This window comes from Pectinophora gossypiella, chromosome 14 (genome assembly GCF_024362695.1).
Source record: "Pectinophora gossypiella chromosome 14, ilPecGoss1.1, whole genome shotgun sequence".
Lineage (NCBI taxonomy): Eukaryota > Metazoa > Arthropoda > Insecta > Lepidoptera > Gelechiidae > Pectinophora > Pectinophora gossypiella.
In genome coordinates, this window is record NC_065417.1 from 2,071,329 (window position 1) to 2,089,870 (window position 18,542).

At 38.7% G+C, this 18,542-nt stretch overlaps 3 protein-coding genes and 1 long non-coding RNA gene across 4 annotated transcripts in view; 2 read left to right on the plus strand and 2 right to left on the minus strand.

The window, feature by feature from the left end:
* The window catches only part of LOC126372600 (uncharacterized), a 209,997-nt gene that overhangs the window by 29,293 nt on the left and 162,162 nt on the right, over nt 1–18,542 (minus strand). The window lies entirely within an intron of this gene.
* On the plus strand, nt 393–5,101 carry LOC126372505 (alanyl-tRNA editing protein Aarsd1). The gene is made up of 8 exons (XM_050018302.1): nt 393–539; nt 628–756; nt 977–1,136; nt 1,630–1,844; nt 2,266–2,372; nt 3,181–3,321; nt 4,153–4,467; nt 4,549–5,101. Exons 1-8 carry the CDS (start codon nt 501–503, stop codon nt 4,676–4,678), a joined length of 1,236 nt encoding a protein of 411 aa, XP_049874259.1. The 5' UTR covers nt 393–500; the 3' UTR covers nt 4,679–5,101.
* On the minus strand, nt 5,170–8,270 carry LOC126372557 (ER membrane protein complex subunit 8/9 homolog). Its single transcript, XM_050018381.1, has 4 exons — nt 7,973–8,270; nt 7,555–7,704; nt 7,219–7,324; nt 5,170–5,959 (listed from the first exon to the last, which is right to left on the minus strand). The coding sequence occupies exons 1-4, from the start codon at nt 8,183–8,185 to the stop codon at nt 5,787–5,789; spliced, it is 642 nt and encodes a 213-aa protein (XP_049874338.1). The 5' UTR covers nt 8,186–8,270; the 3' UTR covers nt 5,170–5,786.
* Nucleotides 9,037–18,542, plus strand: part of LOC126372582 (putative 1-phosphatidylinositol 3-phosphate 5-kinase) — a 30,690-nt gene continuing 21,184 nt past the window's right edge. The window contains exons 1-8 of the mRNA XM_050018412.1: nt 9,037–9,469; nt 11,335–11,503; nt 11,836–11,969; nt 13,049–13,209; nt 16,245–16,328; nt 16,636–16,874; nt 17,549–17,605; nt 18,293–18,454. Of these exons, the coding sequence (XP_049874369.1) occupies nt 9,158–9,469; nt 11,335–11,503; nt 11,836–11,969; nt 13,049–13,209; nt 16,245–16,328; nt 16,636–16,874; nt 17,549–17,605; nt 18,293–18,454 (1,318 nt within the window). The 5' untranslated portion in view covers nt 9,037–9,157. The remainder of the gene's footprint in view (nt 9,470–11,334; nt 11,504–11,835; nt 11,970–13,048; nt 13,210–16,244; nt 16,329–16,635; nt 16,875–17,548; nt 17,606–18,292; nt 18,455–18,542) is intronic.

The following is an 18,542-nucleotide window of genomic DNA, read 5'->3' on the forward strand; positions in this document are numbered from 1 at the left end:
GAAGCGACATCTAGCGGCGCGATGCGGTATGAGGACGAGGCACTCTCTCATAAATGGACTTCGGACGTCGGAGGAAACATAATACAAATTTTATTGGAAGGTAAAATTTTTATATTTTTCGGAAAACCTATTCTGGAAAGTCCCTCATTGAATTAAAATTAGCTTTAAAATTCTACTACATTGAATAAAAATTGTACCGGAAATGGGAATGAATGAAAAATCACAATGACAGTTCCGTTTATTTCACGCAAAGCTGGATTTATTACTACGCAAAACTGAGTCATAAGATAATTTTCTTCTTTTCTTGCATATGTTTGTTTCATTTTATTTCGTGGATATTGCAATTTGCGTAAATATAATAATAGATATTTGAAAATAACCTTTATTTCCTACTACTACCTAGTCTTTTATTAAACAAATAATTGAATTTAGTATTAAGAAAATAGGAGTAAAATCAGCATAAGTCTACAGAGAATTGGTTATTTTATATTAATTCTATAATGGTTTTTAAATGCCAAGAAGATAGTTTTCTGAAAGAGGTAAGTACATAAAATAATTCAATAAAATATATTTCTAATTTGAGAAAACAAGATAACAATTAATTTATATGTTTTATAACATTTTTAGTTTTCATCAAAAGTTCTAAAATGCGAGCCGACAAAGGAGCCAATAATTGAATATGGAAAAACATCAAAATTCGAAGGATATCAAGTTTCTCTTGAAAACACTATCCTATTCCCTGCCGGGGGCGGTCAGGTAATATTAATAATAATAAAATAAACAAATAAATAACATTCCTTGAAAGTATTATTGATTTATTGTATATACTTATGACACATATTTGGCATTAAAATAAATTGTTATAGGTAGGTAAAGAAAAATAATAATGTTACGACAATTATGATGTCAAATCTTCATAAAAAAAGTACAATGTAAATATATATATTTTTTAATAGCCCGTTATTACTCCAAACAGCCACATGACTTAGGCTGGCTGAATAATGTGGAAGTCCTTCAAGTTCTTCGTAAAGGAGATGAAGCATTACACTTTACCAAAGAGCCTCTAGAAGTAGGCACCGTTGTGGCTCAGAAGATCAACTGGGAGAGGAGGTTTGACCATATGCAGCAGCATTCAGGTGGGATTATTATGTACATACATGAACTCACGCCTTTAACTCCTAATGCGGTAGCACACCCTAGACACTTCATACAAACAACCTCGTTTTACACAGACACTACACATTGACATTATTGTACATGCGTATTTGTGTGTATGAAGTCTGACACCATAAGATTCAAGTCTAATCTATGTTCAAGAGGGGGTGAGGTAAACCTAGCTCAGACGCTAGTGGGGAGAGGAGAGTTGCCATTTTATACGTAGTATTATTCCTTATTTTATGGCAGTATGCAGAGCCACAGGTAATCAAATATAACTTGCAGCCACTGTTGATAGTAAGTCCTCATCAAGTCCTCATTCCAAAGAAGATGGATGTGATGAATTTTGTGGTGAAATTTATTTCCTACTTATTTTTTTTTATTTTATGAGTGTTTTGGTTATTTTAATTTTTATAGTTACTTGTATAATATTATAAGTATGTTATATAAAAAAATAAAAATATTCCCCTTCAGGTCAGCATCTTCTGTCAGCAATCCTAGAGAAGGAGCATAATCTACCAACAACCTCTTGGTGGTTAGGTGCCGATGAGAGCTATGTGGAGTTGGATTCCACTAAGGTACCTGATGATGTGGTCTCGACGGTCGAGGAGAGGTGCAACCAGCTAATTCGTGAAGCTATCCCTGTGGTTGTCAAGTTCTGTAAGATTGATGACCCAGATTTGGATGAGGTAATTTTTTTCCTGTGCCCCACTACTAGGCAAAGGCTTCCGTCCTGCTCTTCCACCCCTTTCAGTACTAATAAAAGTAATATAATAAAGCAAAGTACGTACTGTACTCTGTATCTAAAAAAACAAAAATAATAATTTTAAAATATTTTTATGCTATTTTAAGTGACAAATGCACTTATTTTTCCCTAAAAAAAGTAGCATGAAGATAATTACATTAATAATAATATTAATAATTACATTATTAATAAATTACATTAATAAAATATACATTATTAAGTTGGCTCTTAAATTGATGACAAAGTGACAAATTAGCATAGAATGTCTTTGTAGAATGTTATGATTTTTTTCTCAGAAACCTGTTTTATGTAATCTGTATGTTAAAATTGACTTATCTTAATTATCAAGGGGTATTTTGTTTCAGGCACACACAAGAGGACTGCCTAAAGATTGTATGGAAACAATTAGAATAATTTGTATTGGAAAAGTTGATGAAAACATGTGCTGTGGTACCCATGTCGCTAACCTTAGGTATACTTTTTTGTACCGTGTTATAAAACTAGAATTTTTCGTGAAAATTCCGTAAATACTCACATTTTTTCCACCCCCTTAGGAGGTGATTTTCGGGATAAAAACTATCCTATGTTCTTCCCTAGGTCTCAAACTATATACTAAGCGGTTTAAGCGTGAAAAGGTAACAGACAGATCGACAGTTATTTTCGCATTTATAATAGTCTTAGAAGAAACAAAAAAGTGAAAGGTGAAATCAGTGGGAAGTGTGTCAGGATCGAAGCAAATGGAATTCCATAGTCTTTACTTACACTTGTATGAATGTATATTAGTGTTTTTTTTATCTGATTCTATAGAGGCTTGTGCCACTTTTGGTAGTTATGCCAGGCTCATAATTTACAGCTATACGTAACGATAAAAAGATCCATACTGTGGCAATAAACCTTTTATTTCACCATGTAAATGCACAAAGCACATGTAAACTAAATAGGGTACTTGACTGGATCAAAGGAAAATTAAAAAATGCCAATCTAGAAATAGAAACCTGTGTAAGATGATCAATAATCAAACTAATTTTACTTTTCGAATTATTTTCGAATTTTATTTATTAATTAAGTAACAATGAGCACGACGTTTGACCGCTTTTATTGATGACGTCACAGGACAGTATTTCGATACAAACACCTAAGAAAACTTTCGTTTTGACATTTCTTAAGTATCTCATTTGACTAGGTTGTCAAGTAACGGAACATTCTCTCTAAAGTTGTTAAAGAAGTAATAGACAAGTTTAGAGAGAATGTTCCGTTATAAGTTAAATATTCTTTTGCAGCCAACTTCAGATGATTAAGCTAACTGGCGTAGAACCAGGAAAGAAGGGCAAGACAAACCTGAAGTTTCTAGTCGGGAATCGCGTTACCAAAACATTTCAACGCATGCTGGATAGAGAAAAGGCATTGACTGGATTACTCAAGTAAGTTATAAGCGGTCATTATACTAGCCCATCGTAGATTTACTACTACCGTAGATTGAACATCAGCGCTCAAAAAGTGGGACGCAAAGTTACAGTTAATACAGCGACGTTGACAGTACTTTACCTCAGTGCGCGATTAGGCGCCGAACTGGCAACACGGGAAAGTGTGTGGTAAAAATTCAAAGCGAAAAAAGAAGGATGGAACATCATATTTCTTATAAGTAATGACATTGTGCATGTTATCATAGTATGAACATTTTAATTTTCGCAGTAAAACCCAATTCACTGTTTAAAATGCACTAAAACAAACACTTTCTTAATTTGACACAATTTTATTGAATGTATATACCGTTGTGTAAAAATGTATAGCTAAACAAGCGCCAAGTTTTCGCCGCATTTTTGTATCAAGCGCTGTATCTACGGTAGTGGTAAATCAATGTAGCCAATCCATAAGATTCATATATAACTTTCCAAATATTCCCTTTCAATAAGTATCATACTTAGTTACACTTCGAATCGTCATTTTTTACATAAGGAACGTCTCATCCATCTAAAACTACTGCAGTTTTTCAGAACTTGTACAGCCGGGGAAAAGAAGCTGCAAGATAAACCTTGGCTGTTTTCCTTTACTGCTGAGCACGTAATAGTCATTTATGATCCAAACAGGAATTCGAAAACAAATTCGACAATCATTGGTTTAGGCCTGTGTTGGATTCGAACCCGCGACCTCAAGTGAGAGGCAGGCGTTCTACCATCCGAGCTACCATGGCTCCTTCTAGTCGTGAGCTTGTTATGTTATAATTGATGTATGTAGTTTTATAATTTTTTCAGAAATGAACCCAACAAACACGAGGAACTCGTCCAAAAACTGCAAAAGAACTTTAAGGTCATTAACAAAAACTTGCAAAATGTCCTCTTAGAACTAGCACAGTGCGAGGTGGATAAAATAAAAAGTAGTCCGATCAAACCGAAGTTCGTGTTTATGTTCAAAAAGGAGGCGACTCCCGAATTTAACCGCGCTATATGTAAGGGGTTGGAGGGAGAAGGGTTGTTCGTATTCTTGGCCTCCGAAGAGCCTGATAAGCCGAAAGAAGGACAGATTATTATACAAGGACCCGAAGAACATTGTACTGCTTTAGGGCAACAGTAAGTATTATATAAACTATTGCGCTCACTCGCGACCACTATTATAGCATATTCAAATGATTAATTTTCTTTCGTTCACAGAATAACAGACCTTCTAAAAGGCAAAGGCGCTTTCAAAAACGGAAAATTCCAAGGGAAGGCGGGCGATCTCGGCGGTGTAAATAAATGCAAGAAGTTAATCGAAGATTATTTTAATAACATTAACACATAAATAAACAGTTGCAGTAAATAAACGCTTTCTATTGATTATAATTCGCGGCGTATGAGTTGAACAATAATGGTGGTCGTCCGCGCAGGTCGCGTTTCGTTGCCATGGTTACGCGCTGTAGGCTAACACCCCCCCCCCCCCCCATTTCGTACTGCAATTGAGACCCTATTTGGCATTGCATATTTTTCAACTTAAACGCCGCGGATTATACATAATATTTTTAAATACCATACAAAGTACTCTATAGGGAAAGGTAGACAGAAACCTCCGTATTTCGAAATAAAAAAAATGGGTTACATTCTTCCTTTGTTCTCACTAGTTCGATTCATTAGTTCGATCGTCGAACTAGTGAGAATTTCACTTCTACAATTTACCCAAAGTTTATAAGGCATTTCTACAATAAAGCAGAGTTATATTAAAAAAAAATACGTAAATGCCGTTTGGAAGTGCATCAATTCGAATTTCAAAGGAATGAAAATGAAGTAAAACAGCAATAGCAAAATGGTCTTTATTTCCCACCGATTAAGACCCCCATATATTGCACTGTTATTTAATTACTTATCGTGTAAATTAAATTTCCAAGTAATATTCACATTCAATCAATTCATGTTTATCTTACAAAAGCTATGGATACTTAACTAATATTTTTCTAAAATGGTAGTACACATAATTGTTCAATATGACACGTAATCTAGGCGTAATTATAATATCTTACATAATCCGGTATCGCGAAATCTAGTCTTATTTTTCGGGATCAATCCAGAAGAATAACATGACGAGATCTCATTTGAGATTGACGGGATTAGGCGAATTATTTCGTAAGTAATATTAAAGAATAAAGGTTTTTGTTTTTTTTTTAATTAACCTCACTACTTATCACAAACAAGCAGTTTTCAGCCATCCTAACGTTACATTTTTTTATGAACTAGACGAATCCGTAAATATCAGGATCTCGCGGGACTGATATTTCCAAACCCGCGGTATCTCGAGTTGGGGTTGCATTCTCTAATCATAGCCAAAAAGTTTCCTGAAAAAATTACAATTACGTCCAAAATATCGTGTCATATTCGACATACCGTCACCACACGCAAGCACGCCATATTACAACTATTTATGCTTTACAGTCAATATTATTTGATGCGTTGATGCTTGCTATCAGCTTCTCTATGCCCAAGTTGGTCCAGTCCTGGGTGAGGTCGTCCAAATAATTGTCAAAGTCGACAAGGTCTTTCTGGACTCCACGTTGGAGCAAATGGGATACTGTTTCGAGGACGTACGGCGTTTCTGGAAGGACAGGACAATTTTGAGGGTCGAACCTACTGACATACTATAACGAAATAGACTCACATTTGCTAAGGAGTTTTACTACAGCGTCCAAAGCGAGTTGTTAATACGTATACATTAAGTTACGTAGATAGTAACGAAGTTCGTTCCCTCAAATTAAAATGTTCTTTTTCTGTAGCTTAATCGATGTCCCACTGCTGCGCAAAGGCCTCCCCCTTCTCTTTCCAACTCTCTGTCTTGGGCATCGTTCTGCCAGGTGTTTCAGACGGCGTCAAGCTCGTCGTCATCATCGTCGTGGTGTGCCTTGACGTCGACGACTTTGTGGGGACCATTCTGATGTAATTTTGGCCCACTTTTCCGGATGCATACGGCAGACGTGTCCCGCCCAAATTTACAGAGATTCAAACATGGTAAATTAAGATGTAATGGCTGTACAAATAAAATGCAATATCGGTTGGACAGTTTCGTTACACGCCGATGCTTGTGACAAGATGCGCCACGGTCACTTTTTTACAGAGTCTATCGTCTATGTTTCAACCACATCGGTAAGCAACTCATCACGCTTTCATACGGTGCCATCCTTTTCTGTTACTTTTCAACTGTCATTTGCTAAAGCGAGAGAGTGAGCGACTGCACGCGGCTGAACCTTATATTGTATATAGCGGCGATAGCGCGCGCAAGCATGCTGTAGCGTGCTGACAGATATAGTTCAACCCTAAGTGACATTTTGATGGACATTCTCTGGTAGTTGGGCAATTATATTAGGTATTTCCTGTAATTCTTTTTTGTTCCAATTTATAAAAGCTTTGTCTTGCTAATGTTCCTTAATAGGTTAATCGTAACATTGTTATCCCAATTGTAGGATTATTTTTATGTAAAATGAAAACTACTAATCTATGGATATGCCTATTGTATGAACCAAACAACATAAAATTAATCAACCAGAGATCGGGGGACCAGGTTGATAGATGGGAGCTGTGCCCAGCATTGGTACATATATAGGCTGCTTATGGTTATGTATGTTGTTTTTGCCGTTTCTTATAATTTCTTCTCCTCAGCCATAACAGCTTGCGAAATGACGTAGATTCAAAGAATGTAAAATTGACATTCAACATGTTAGTCCAGGATGATTACATGGAATTAATGATTAATATTTGTGCCTTGAGGCCTTTGCCCAGCAGTGGGATTGAATAGGCTAAATAAGATAAGATTTGTGAAGTCCTGATACTGAGTTATTGATTTGATGAATGTATACTCACGGAACAAAACCTTATTAGCATCCTTGGGCTTCCATTTGCCTTCGCTGTACTTATGGATCTTGATTGCTGGAGTGCCCAGGTGTTGCACCATCCGTTTGTTGTCCACCTACAACCATAGACTGCGTTATAAAGATTTATTAATTTATCTTATTTTGCAGTTTTCACTAACATAGTTGGCTCGACCATTATAAATGTTGATATGGCTCACCACCTATCTATCACAATGATCTAACAGAAAGCTCAGTGAGATGTGGGTACTTAGTTCACCTTGAGATGGATGTACCTCTGACTACCCCAATTAGGATACAGTTGTGAGCTTATGTCAATAGATCGTACCACAATGAACACAGCGGAAGGGAACTGCTCAACAATCTTCTCAGCTATCTTCTGACTGGGGCACTTCTCTACCGTGTTGTCCTTAAAGTTCTCACATGCTGCATAGTAGCCCGCTATGACACGGTTGTCTGCCTGCGCTACTGCTTCTATCTGGAATTTAGGGAAATTATTGGAAGATTAGTTGCAGAACTTACATTTAAATCCAGTAGTTTGAATTTGCATATAACACACCTATAATGAACATGACTAAGCAAATGTCGATTTTATGAAAGAAACAAAATATTCAGAGGATCCAAAGTGCTTTCCATTATTCTCAATAAACAGCTACTCACATTCTGTTCTAAATTAACCACCTCAAGTATACGAATAAGATTTTTACGATTCCTAACCTAACATGTGATAAATGAAATAAAATTACTTGAGTAAGCGCTACTTCCGCCATGGGAGACAGATTGTGGCTATGGTGGAACAGCGGGATAGTGTCTACAATATCCAAGTCTTGGTTTTTCGCTCCATCTCTGATCTTCGATCCATCAGCCAACAAAACCCCGTTAACAGCACAGTGAGGATACTTAGCGGCATGTAATATTATTTTAGCGTAAGCCGATGTTTCTAACGACACTTCTCCCATATTTCTTGCGTATGTTTCAATAAATTGCCGTGAGAAATCGAAATTAATTGGAATCTATACCATCAGCAGACATCAGCTAACTTGACATGAGAAAATTGTGTTTATTTGGCTTTTTTATGATTTTCGGAGATAAATAAAAGAAAGAGACAGTACGTTACTTTTTACTCTAGGGAAAAAGAGATACATAGATAAAAATAAAATAGATTTGATTATAACTCGTGGAACACGTTTGTGTCTATTCGTTTTATTTATAATGTTAACTTATCGATTTGTAATTCCTTAATTTTGTAATTGGATAAAAACTTGTTATATTTATTTCGATTGAAATCCTATTTAATGTTTCACTTCATCTGTTTTTCTTTGTTATATCCGTGAATTAATTGACAATAAGACGAAGATCCGCATTATGTCATTTTGACAATTTTTTTTTTTTTTGGTTTGGTTTTCCCCGAAGGGTAAGGCAAAGGGAACTATGCCCATACAGCCATGTCTGACGTATTTTTTTTCTTGATGATTAATGAAATGATGAAAGGTGATGATGATGAAACCTAAGCCCCCACCCTCGGAGTAGACTCCTACTCCGAACCCCAAACGAATTAACTCAAAAGTCCGCATAAACTTTTGAGTTATGAAGCGGCTTCCTGACACGAAGCGAAAATAGGCAGATACACTTTGTTTATTGAATACTCCAATATAATAACACTCGCGAATGTCTTCCGACTAACTTAATGCGATCATTAACCACAAAACACCACTTCGTATTAATTATTTAGATTATTCAATGAAGAAAGCAACTGTCCCGTTCCCGCCTCCCGCCAAAAAGCCGTCATTTTGACAAGATAATCAAATGATAATGCAGTCAGTCATTATATTTCTGTTGACAGCTGATAGGAAACAGTAAATATTGTTCTGAAAAGCAAAATTCCTAGGGATTTCTTTGATGTATTCCAATAATATTCATTAAATAACAAGATGGATAAGTATGACACGTCTCAACTGACGGAGTTCCCTCGTTTCGAGCCGGAATCTACGCAAAGTGGCGTGTCGACCTTCTTCAACAAATTGTGGAAGTTTCCTATATTTTCACCAAGTGAGACCTCGGAGAATTTGCAGACCAAAGCTTCAGGGGATGAGAAACAGAATGCTCCCACTCCCGAGGAGCCGAATAAACAGGATTACGAGGATATCAAGCCGGATCCTGGAGCTTATGCGGTAGAGTTTGAGGGGCGTAGTTTGCCTAATGTGTTGAAGAGGATAAGCAGCCTTGTTGCTTTGGGGTCAGGGGTAAGTTTAGAATAACATGACTAATCGCTTATTAAAGTCAGAATATAATTGTTTTTGAAAAGAGTACTTAAGTAATTAAAAATATATATATGTTACTTATAAAAGATATCTTTAAAATATAATAGATTTTGTTATAACATAACGTAAGTTCATGACTATATCCCAATTAGGCTTTCCTTTTCGGTGGATAAGAAAATGACAGGTATAACTTAAAATAAAATTAGATGGTATCTACAGGAATTAGTACCATTGTTACTGACAGAAATGTCTCTTTTTAAATTTTTGATGAGGCATTGAAGACCGTGTGACCCTGAGTGATCATGCCAGATGTTTGCCTCATAGGTGTTTGTCCCTTAGGCAAAGGATTAGTCTACTAGATAATATAAACTAAGAAAATAAGTAAGTGAAATATTTATTTTTCACAAGGATACAAAAAATATTGATACAACAACATATATTGATATAACCACAGTAAACCAAATGCATCTGTAATAGTAAATAAAATAGATAATAATAAGTATAATACTAGATCAATGGCCTCAGGCAAACTGGTTGTTCTGAGAGTGTACAATTATTATGGGAATACGACCCTAAGTAAGCGGATACCTTATCTCATCAACAGTTTGCCTGAGAACATTAAAAATGAGCCAAAAATGTTTGAAAATAAGTTAAAAAAATATATATTAGATTTAATTTAGGAGGGACCTATTTCTTAATTTTTGTAATTTAACCATGTCTTAGTGGGACTCCGATCCTGCAGTCAAATTGCTTATGAAATTTTGTTGGACATTGCATTTAGACCAAGTTATTTAAGGCTTTAATAATAATAAATAAATAACAATAAAAACCTCACAAATCCAATTCCTCGGTTTGTCTGAAGCCTGAAACATGGGTTTCTCTATTGCCAAGGAAAATTACACCATGAGAACTAAGCAAAAAACACTTCTTTTCACGTCAAATTCCAGGCACAATATATGAAATGAATATTTATTATATTAACTTTAGTTTTACTTTTAGGTATTTGTTTTTTGTTGCACCATCCTGCATCCAAGTTGGTTGTAAATGTTTGTTTCCTTTTGGTGGTTGCCTGGAAGAAATTGCTCTGGAGCAATAAGGCCGCCCAAATTGTACTGTATTCATGTGTTATGTCTGATTGGTGAAATCTAGTTCTGTGCAATAAAGTATATTTGATTTGATATGAGTCTTGTAACTAATAAATATTATTTTATTATTTTTTGTTTTCCCCTCTAACTTGCGATTGGTCTTCCAACCATTAGCAGTTTTTTGCTAAGCAGTACTGGCGTGTAAGGCATGCGCCAATTGTTGGGATGCCTGCATGTAGATTATTGCAGATTGCTACAAGTTATCCCAAGTGTAGGATCTCTTCAGACATCTTGTTTGTAGTGGCTCACTTAAGACTTGAGCAAGTTGGTTTTGGTGATGTTCGATCCTGTCTTTGTAGGTTGCGGTCATCGCTTTTATCTCCTCTCGTCATCATTATCAATTTAAGAGCCACGCTCTTGTCGGTGTACCATTTTCCATTCCAGTCTATCAAAGGACAATTCCTTGACTTCCCTATAAGACACGACGTTAACCTAAGTTCTTGGTCTTCCCCTCCCTCTCTTTCCTTCTAGCTTTCCTTCTATGATGTTTTTAATAAATTCGTCATGTCTTATTAGGTGTCCAATCATCTTGCCTCTTCTGTCCTCAATAATTCTCAGTGTTTGTCTCTTTTCCCTTACTCTTACTAGCACTTCCTCATTTGTAACCCTTTCTGTCCAACTTATTCTTTCCATCCATCTCCTCTCGTACTGGGGAGATAAAAGCGATTTTATTATTATGATAAGATTTAATTAACGTTCCAGGGCGGCATAAGATACGCGGACACCGAGCTAGCTCGCTATTGGATGCCCGACGACATCTCGCGAGAGTGCTACGAGTGTGCGACGCGGTTCAACGCGCTGCGCCGGCGACACCACTGCCGCGTCTGCGGGCAGATATTCTGTTCCCGGTGCTGTAGCCAGCGTGTACCAGGTCAGAACTCGACTAGTTTTGTTTTCTAACATAACATAAGCTCACAACTATATCCCAAATGGGGCAGTCAGAGGTACATCACACACAAAAATGAAAAACAGCCTCCGTGGTCCAGTGGTTTGAGCGTTGGGCTCACGATCCGGAGGTCCAGGGTTCGAACCCCGGTAGGGACATATCATGAAAATCACTTTGTGATCCCTAGTTTAATTAGGACATTACAGGCTGATCACCTGATTGTCCCAAAGTAAGATGATCCGTGCTTCAGAATGCACGTTAAGGCGTTGGGCATATTCAATAGGCGTGAGTTTTTATGTATGTATGTATGGTTACAGGTCAAATATTCGGATGCGCGGGAGGTCTTCGCGTTTGTAACTATTGCTGCAATGTGGTGCTCAGTTACTTGAAGGAGAATGATGCTAATGGAGAGATGTCCACTGACCTTAGAACTCTGCAAGAGAATCTGCAGGTAACTACATAATTATCTTCTTCTTCTTCTTCTTCTAATCCTTTTATCCCCTGTTGGGATGTAGGGCTCGAATAACAGATTTCCACTCCTCGCGATCTTTTGCAGCCCCTGTAGCTGGCTCCCATGATATGTCGAGCGTTTTTAACTCTCGGTCAACCGAACGTCGCCAGGTCTCTTTGAGCCGCCTCCTTTTGCGTTTTCCACGCGCACACCAGGTCAGAGCTCGTCGGGACGGGTGCTCCACAGGTCTTCTAAGGACGTACATAATTGTAGTTTGATCTTCTTTGTGAGTCGATAGCGATCGATATTAAATTTTTGCTAACCAGTAATTGGCCACGCTTACGGCATTGTCAGTGGCTTCGTGAAGGTGTTTAATAGTGCAGGTGTTAGGGCATTTACTAAATATATCGATTCTAAAATAGGTCTTAACCGCCAATGCAAAAGATCATAATTGTCGTAAGGGTCAAATCATGCGAGACAGCGTGCTTCAGCCGCCGTTGTATCTGCCGCATGTCATTCTCTCTCGCTCTACCAAATGACGGTTCTGAGTAACAGAATTACGACCTCCGTGGTCCAGTGGTTGAGCGTTGGACTCACGATCCGGAGACCCCGGGTTCGAATCCCGGTGGGGACATATCACAAAAATCACCTTATGACTTGTGATCCCTAGTTTGGTTAGGACATTACAGGCTGATCACCTGATTGTCCGAAAGTAAGATAATCCGTGCTTCGGAAGGCACTTTAAGCCGTTGGCCTTGGTTACTACTTACTGATGTAAGTATGTAGTCGTTATATGAGCCACGTCAGGGGCCTTTGGCGGCTCAATAGTAACCCTGACACCGGAAAGAAGAACGACGACGATAAAAAGAAGAAGTAACAGAAAAGGATAGAAGTTTGGGAAATTGCGATGAGGTGCTGACAAATGTAGTTTGGTTTGATCCTAAGTTGCGTGTGTCCGGAATTGGATTAAACGCAATGAATTATCGGAATCTTTTTACGAAACGTCAAAACAATACAATTCTATGGAATTCCAACCTAGCAGCGCAGGACCACAGTGACAGTATACTTTTTCCTATCAGGTTAAATTCCCCGAGCACAAATCTTCACAAGCGAAGAACCGCGACAACTTCATGTTTGCGCGCGAGCAGGAAGAGCGCTGTGAGACGCGCCCGTCGCCCAAGGAAGCGCTGCAAGATATCTTCAGACAACTATCCTTCACGCTGCCCACGCAGCAACACAGGTGGGAACTTCATTTATTTTATTTATTTACTTAAACAGCGAAAAAGATGGCGTGACGAGTTGAATGCACGAAGAAAGAGGATGCAAAGGCCCTAACGCGCATTTTGTATGAGAACCGCTGTCGCCGGGTCAACCCCACTCCTACTACTACTCCTTCAAACCGTCCCGTTCCCGTTTCCCGCCGAAAAGCCCACATGACTTCGAACTTATAAAGTCTAATTCAATAGTGTAGAGCCAGAGCAGGGATTGGAACCAATAACACTACTTTCACTCACTCGTTCTCCGAACAGGGGGGTTAAAATGGCCACTTTGAAGCAATTCGACATTTGCGCATATAAAAGCAACTGCGCAATGCACACAAATGTCAAATAGCAATATTGCTTTCTTAGATGAATTGCTTCGATGTGGCCATTTTAACCCCCCAGGTCCTAACTCTTTATTTCCGACTATTGCAGATCACTCAAGAAAATTTGGACCAAAATGTCGTGAGTGTCTTGGTGTCAGCTATCGTTGTCTCATGTACAGTCATGAGCAATATCATGTACCCACTTTAGAACCCTTTCGCACTATCATATTTAATATAGATGTTCCGACAGCACAGCGTCGAGAGGATCTCGTCACCGATACATTGATTATGAATACACAAATGTCTCTTTTACATGACGATATTAATGTTGGTACTTTTTTGGAAATGCTCCGATGAATTTGTTAAATTTTGATTTCAGTAAATTATATTGTTAAGCTTATTGTACTTATTCCAAAAGAAAAAAAAAACATCACGATAGGAGTAGGAGCGCCCAGTAGGAGTAGACGGAAACGGGGCATTTAACGAGACTTACGGTTTAATTTGTCAAAAAAGTTAATGTGATATGGTTTCAAAGTGTATACATATTGGTACTCGTGACCGTACCTACATTTTGTTTATCCTTTTAGGATATTGCAATATAATAAAGGGTGTTAGTGACATCGTAACGAAGGGGATGATTCAGACCGTGATTCTGATTTAATATCAAGTGGATTTTTCAGTCGCAAAATTAATGATTTAAATTAGTTTCAATTCTTTTTGCGATGGAAAATTACACTTGATATTAACTCAGAATAATGGGCTGAATCATCCCTCTCAGTATTCGTTACGCTGGCACTTACACCCTGGACAAGTACATACAGATAACCATACGAGTACCATGTCACTAACACCCTGTATTTACGGTCACGACAATTAATTATGTATATATGTATACACCTTAGTACCTTGCCAACATAATATAACCTCACGATTATATCCCAATGAGGGACTTTCTAGCCTACGTTTCTCAAAAAACAATATACATAGATGGTACATTTTTTTCTTAGTCATCATCGTCATCAGCCCATTAACGACCCCACTGCTGGGGCACGGGCCTTCCCTATGGATGGATAAGGAGATCGGGCCTTAAACCATCACGCGGGCCCAGTGCGGATTGATGGTTATTAACGACTGCTAATGCAGCCGGGACCAACGGCTTAACGTGCCTTCTGAAGCACGGAGGAGCTCGAGATGAAAACTTTTTTTGTGGTCACCCATCCTATGACCGGCCATTGCGAAAGTTGCTTTACTTCAACAATCGCAGACCGAGCGCGTTTACTGCTGCGCCACCGAGCTCCTTTTTCTTAGTTTAACCTTCTAAATTTAATGGATACCAGACATATGCATCTTTTATCTTTGTTTTTAGGTATAAATGATGACCGTTTTGTTACACCCAGGCACAATTAGACCTTCCACCCATTATTATTCCGATCAAAATAAAGAGAAGCAATATAGGTCGCAACATAATTCTATACATAATGTCGATTATGTGATTATGTCACGAAAATCACGTGCCACGCGTGTGAGGGAAAAACAAACTTATCGATTTCGACAAAATTTATTGAATCGATCTATGTTAGCCCTGTCGGTGTTACTTTAGTCTGTAAACAGTAAATGATCGTAAGCCGCTAGGAGTAAGCGAGAGCGCGGACTGTCTGTCTCCCTCGCCCATCATTACAACGCACGGCATGTTTAAGTCTCAGTATACTCACAGCAAGTTATGTACATGGCTTATTTAAGCTCGCATCCATTATACATTAACATAAACTGCCTATATACGTCCCACTGCTGGGCACAGGCCTCCCCTCAATCAACCGGAGGGGGTATGGAGCATATTCCACCACGCTGCTCCAATGCGCATCCATTATACAAATTATAATTTAAATGAAGATTTTTCTCCAATACGAACTCTATTTGTTGTAAAATTAATGTTTTTAATTTAGAGTAAGTGTATTTGAGAGATTCGTGCTTAGGGAAACGTACAAAGAGAAGAGTTATTTTTTTTGTAAGCATACTTTTATTGTGATAATGATAATCTGCAAAACTTGTGGTAGACCTTGCCGCTCTCGCATTGGCTTATACAGGGTGTTAGTGACATCGTATTAAATACTGAAGGGAATGATTCAGCTCATTATTCTGGAAAACTTACATTTAGATTATGGTATTTTGTTAAATCTGTATATTGCTAAATGTCATTTCATAAATATTTCGGTAGACACAATTGTAAATAGCTCGATCATCCTAACCGTATAGTATTATTTATTTGTGTTATTTAAAGTAAGTATATCTAACTTTTATAGTGGCCCCGATTCCTGCAGACACCTCCTAATTTTATTTTAAGTTATACCCGTCATTTTCTTATCCGCCGAAAAGAAAAGGGACGAATGATTAACAACAGGTAATTTGAAAATGAATGAATGAATAATCCGAACGAATCAAAGAGATATCTTATTGGTATGCAAACCCTTTGATGTGTGCTGTCAACTTAATTAGTTCGGGTTATTGATCAATGTAAAATGTTTAGGCAGTTGTTTTAGATTCGTGCCTAAAATTGACGTGTGATCCATAAATTTTATGCCTGTCGATTACCCGTCCCTTTCCATTTCGGCGTGTAAGAAAATGACAGGTATAACATAAAATAAAATTAGATTGTGTTTACAGGAATTAGAACCAAATGCTTATTATTTCAGGTACCGCTTGGTCCGGTACAACGGAGTGTGGCGAGGATGCGATATATTGCAGTGGGTGATGGATAACACTAATAACAAGACAAGGTAACTGTTCATGATATTCAAATTCTTTACATCTTTATCTTATATTGAGTTATAAGCCTCCTTTTTCCTTCGTCGCAGCCGGGTAAATGAGTGATATCAGAGCACAAAAAGATAGAGCATCGTTTTACACAGACACTATACATTGACGTTATCGTACACGTGCATCTGTGACGTCTGATGTCCATACGACTGAAGACTAAAGAAAGCTTAAAAGGGGGGGGGGGGGGGGATGAAGTAAACCAAGCTCAGCCGCTTGTTGGGAGCGAAGAGTTGCCGTTCTATACGTAGTATTATTTCTCGCTTCCAGAGCCCAAGCGACCCTCATATGCCAGAACCTCCTGACCTCCGGCTACATGGAGTCCATGACAGAGCTCCCTCAGTTCTGCGACTACGGCCTGTACAAGCCGTCGGGCGCGGTGGCGGCGCGTGCGCAGCAGTCGCCGTCGCCGCCGGAGAGCCCGCGCCTCGTGGAGAGCGTGTCGTCGTACTGCCTCGACCTCAACCTGCCGCACCGCTGCGCGCGCCTCGTCAAGGCCACGCGCACAGGTGACCTACGGTGGTATTAATAAACGAATCTCAGCTGAGACTGCCCTCAAGATCATGCTCAAGTCTCTGTTTTTATATGAGAACTGTCACAATGACATGATCTTGAGGTCAGTCTTGAAGCTGAGATTAGTTTATTAATACCACCCCTAGACCTTCTACAAACACGGCACATCACCATCATTAGTCTTCACTGTCTATTTCAGGGAGGTTAAAAAGCCACATCGAAGCAATCCATCTAAAAAAGCAATATTGCTATTCGAAATAATATATGTGTGCATTCTCTTCTGGGTTGTGAGGTAGAATACCAGCCTCATCAACCAGGGTCAGGGTTACTATTGAGCCGTCAAAGGCCCCTGACATCTCATGTAACCACGTAGATGCATCAGTAAATAGTGACCGGGATCAACGGCTTAACGTGCCTTCCGAAGCACGGATCGTCTTCTGGACAATCAGGTGATCAGATTGTAATGTCCTAATCAAACTAGGGAATCACAAGATGATTTTTGTGATATGTCCCCACCGGGATTCGAACCCAGGGCCTCCGGATCGTGTGCCCAAAGCTAAACCACTGGACCACGGAGGTCGTTTTTGAGGTAGTCAGAGGTACATTTATCGCAGGATGAATTAAATAGTTAAGTGCCTACTCGTCTCCAACCAGACTTTGTTTGTTTCAGAACAAAAATCTACGCCGTCCAGCGAAGAAGAGAACCCAGTTTTAGAGCATAGTGAAGGTAATGTTACCTTTGTAAAAAGAAACCTATAATGCACAAAGAAAAAAAGAGGTAAAAGAGTCCTATCTAATGCAAGGTAATTGGGTAGTTTCCTAGGTCAAAGACAAATTATGAATTTTCAAATTACTAAATAAACAAAATTTGGGGGGGTTTTTTTCAACATAATTATCAAATAAAATAATCTAAAAATAACGAAAACTACAACACGAGCTAATTATAAATAGAAAACCCCCTCCAGCGCGCCGCACTGAGGCAGAGGCCCAAAACGCTGGCAGCATGTCCCCTCTGAACTGCCAGGCCTATTCTCTGCGCAAAATAACTGCCAGCTCTCGGATCGCCAGTTGCCTCAATGAGACGCGCCGAAATGTCACTCAAAAATAATTTCGCCTCAGGGCGCCACAGGCCCACGGGGTTCTAAATAAACACATATCTAAAGGTGACGAAAATGATTTTATTTTTTCTATTTACCTAATTTATTATTTTTTATAAAGAAAAATGTAATAATAAGCGCGACATTTTGTCCCTTTTCCTTTCTATGACGTCACAGTGTGCTTTTGCATACAAATTCCATAATATAGTAATTTCATGTTTTGACGTTTAGTAAAAAGTAACTTATTTGGCTAGTTGGAAACTACCCTGTTATCTGCATCTTTGCTAATTTGGACCTTGATTGTATGATTTGTGTAGGTCACCCAGAAAACAAGAACATCTGCAAAGCGATAGTGGAGTCCGGGGAAGACCACCTTCTGCTGCTAATGCGACAGTGCCTGGCCCGGGAAGCGCTGGCCGCCTCCTGGCTACAAGTGCTCTACCCACTGTGCCACCAGGCCGCCGACATTGTCATGCCGGGTAATCTATACTTCTTCTATCGTGTGGGTTGTGAGGTGAATTACCAACCTCATCAACCCTGGTGTCAGGGTTATTATTAAGACGCCGA

Excerpts from the sequence above, each read along its gene's own strand:
- LOC126372557 (XM_050018381.1), bottom strand. The coding sequence starts at position 8,185 with ATGGGAGAAGTGTCGTTAGAAACATCGGCTTACGCTAAAATAATATTA. Across the intron at positions 7,325-7,554 it reads CTTCCGCTGTGTTCATTGTG|GTGGACAACAAACGGATGGT; the intron begins GTACGATCTATT and ends CTATGGTTGTAG. Across the intron at positions 5,960-7,218 it reads TGCTAATAAGGTTTTGTTCC|AAACGCCGTACGTCCTCGAA; the intron begins GTGAGTATACAT and ends CTGTCCTTCCAG.
- LOC126372505 (XM_050018302.1), top strand. The coding sequence starts at position 501 with ATGGTTTTTAAATGCCAAGAAGATAGTTTTCTGAAAGAG. Across the intron at positions 2,373-3,180 it reads ACCCATGTCGCTAACCTTAG|CCAACTTCAGATGATTAAGC; the intron begins GTATACTTTTTT and ends ATTCTTTTGCAG. Across the intron at positions 3,322-4,152 it reads GCATTGACTGGATTACTCAA|AAATGAACCCAACAAACACG; the intron begins GTAAGTTATAAG and ends TAATTTTTTCAG.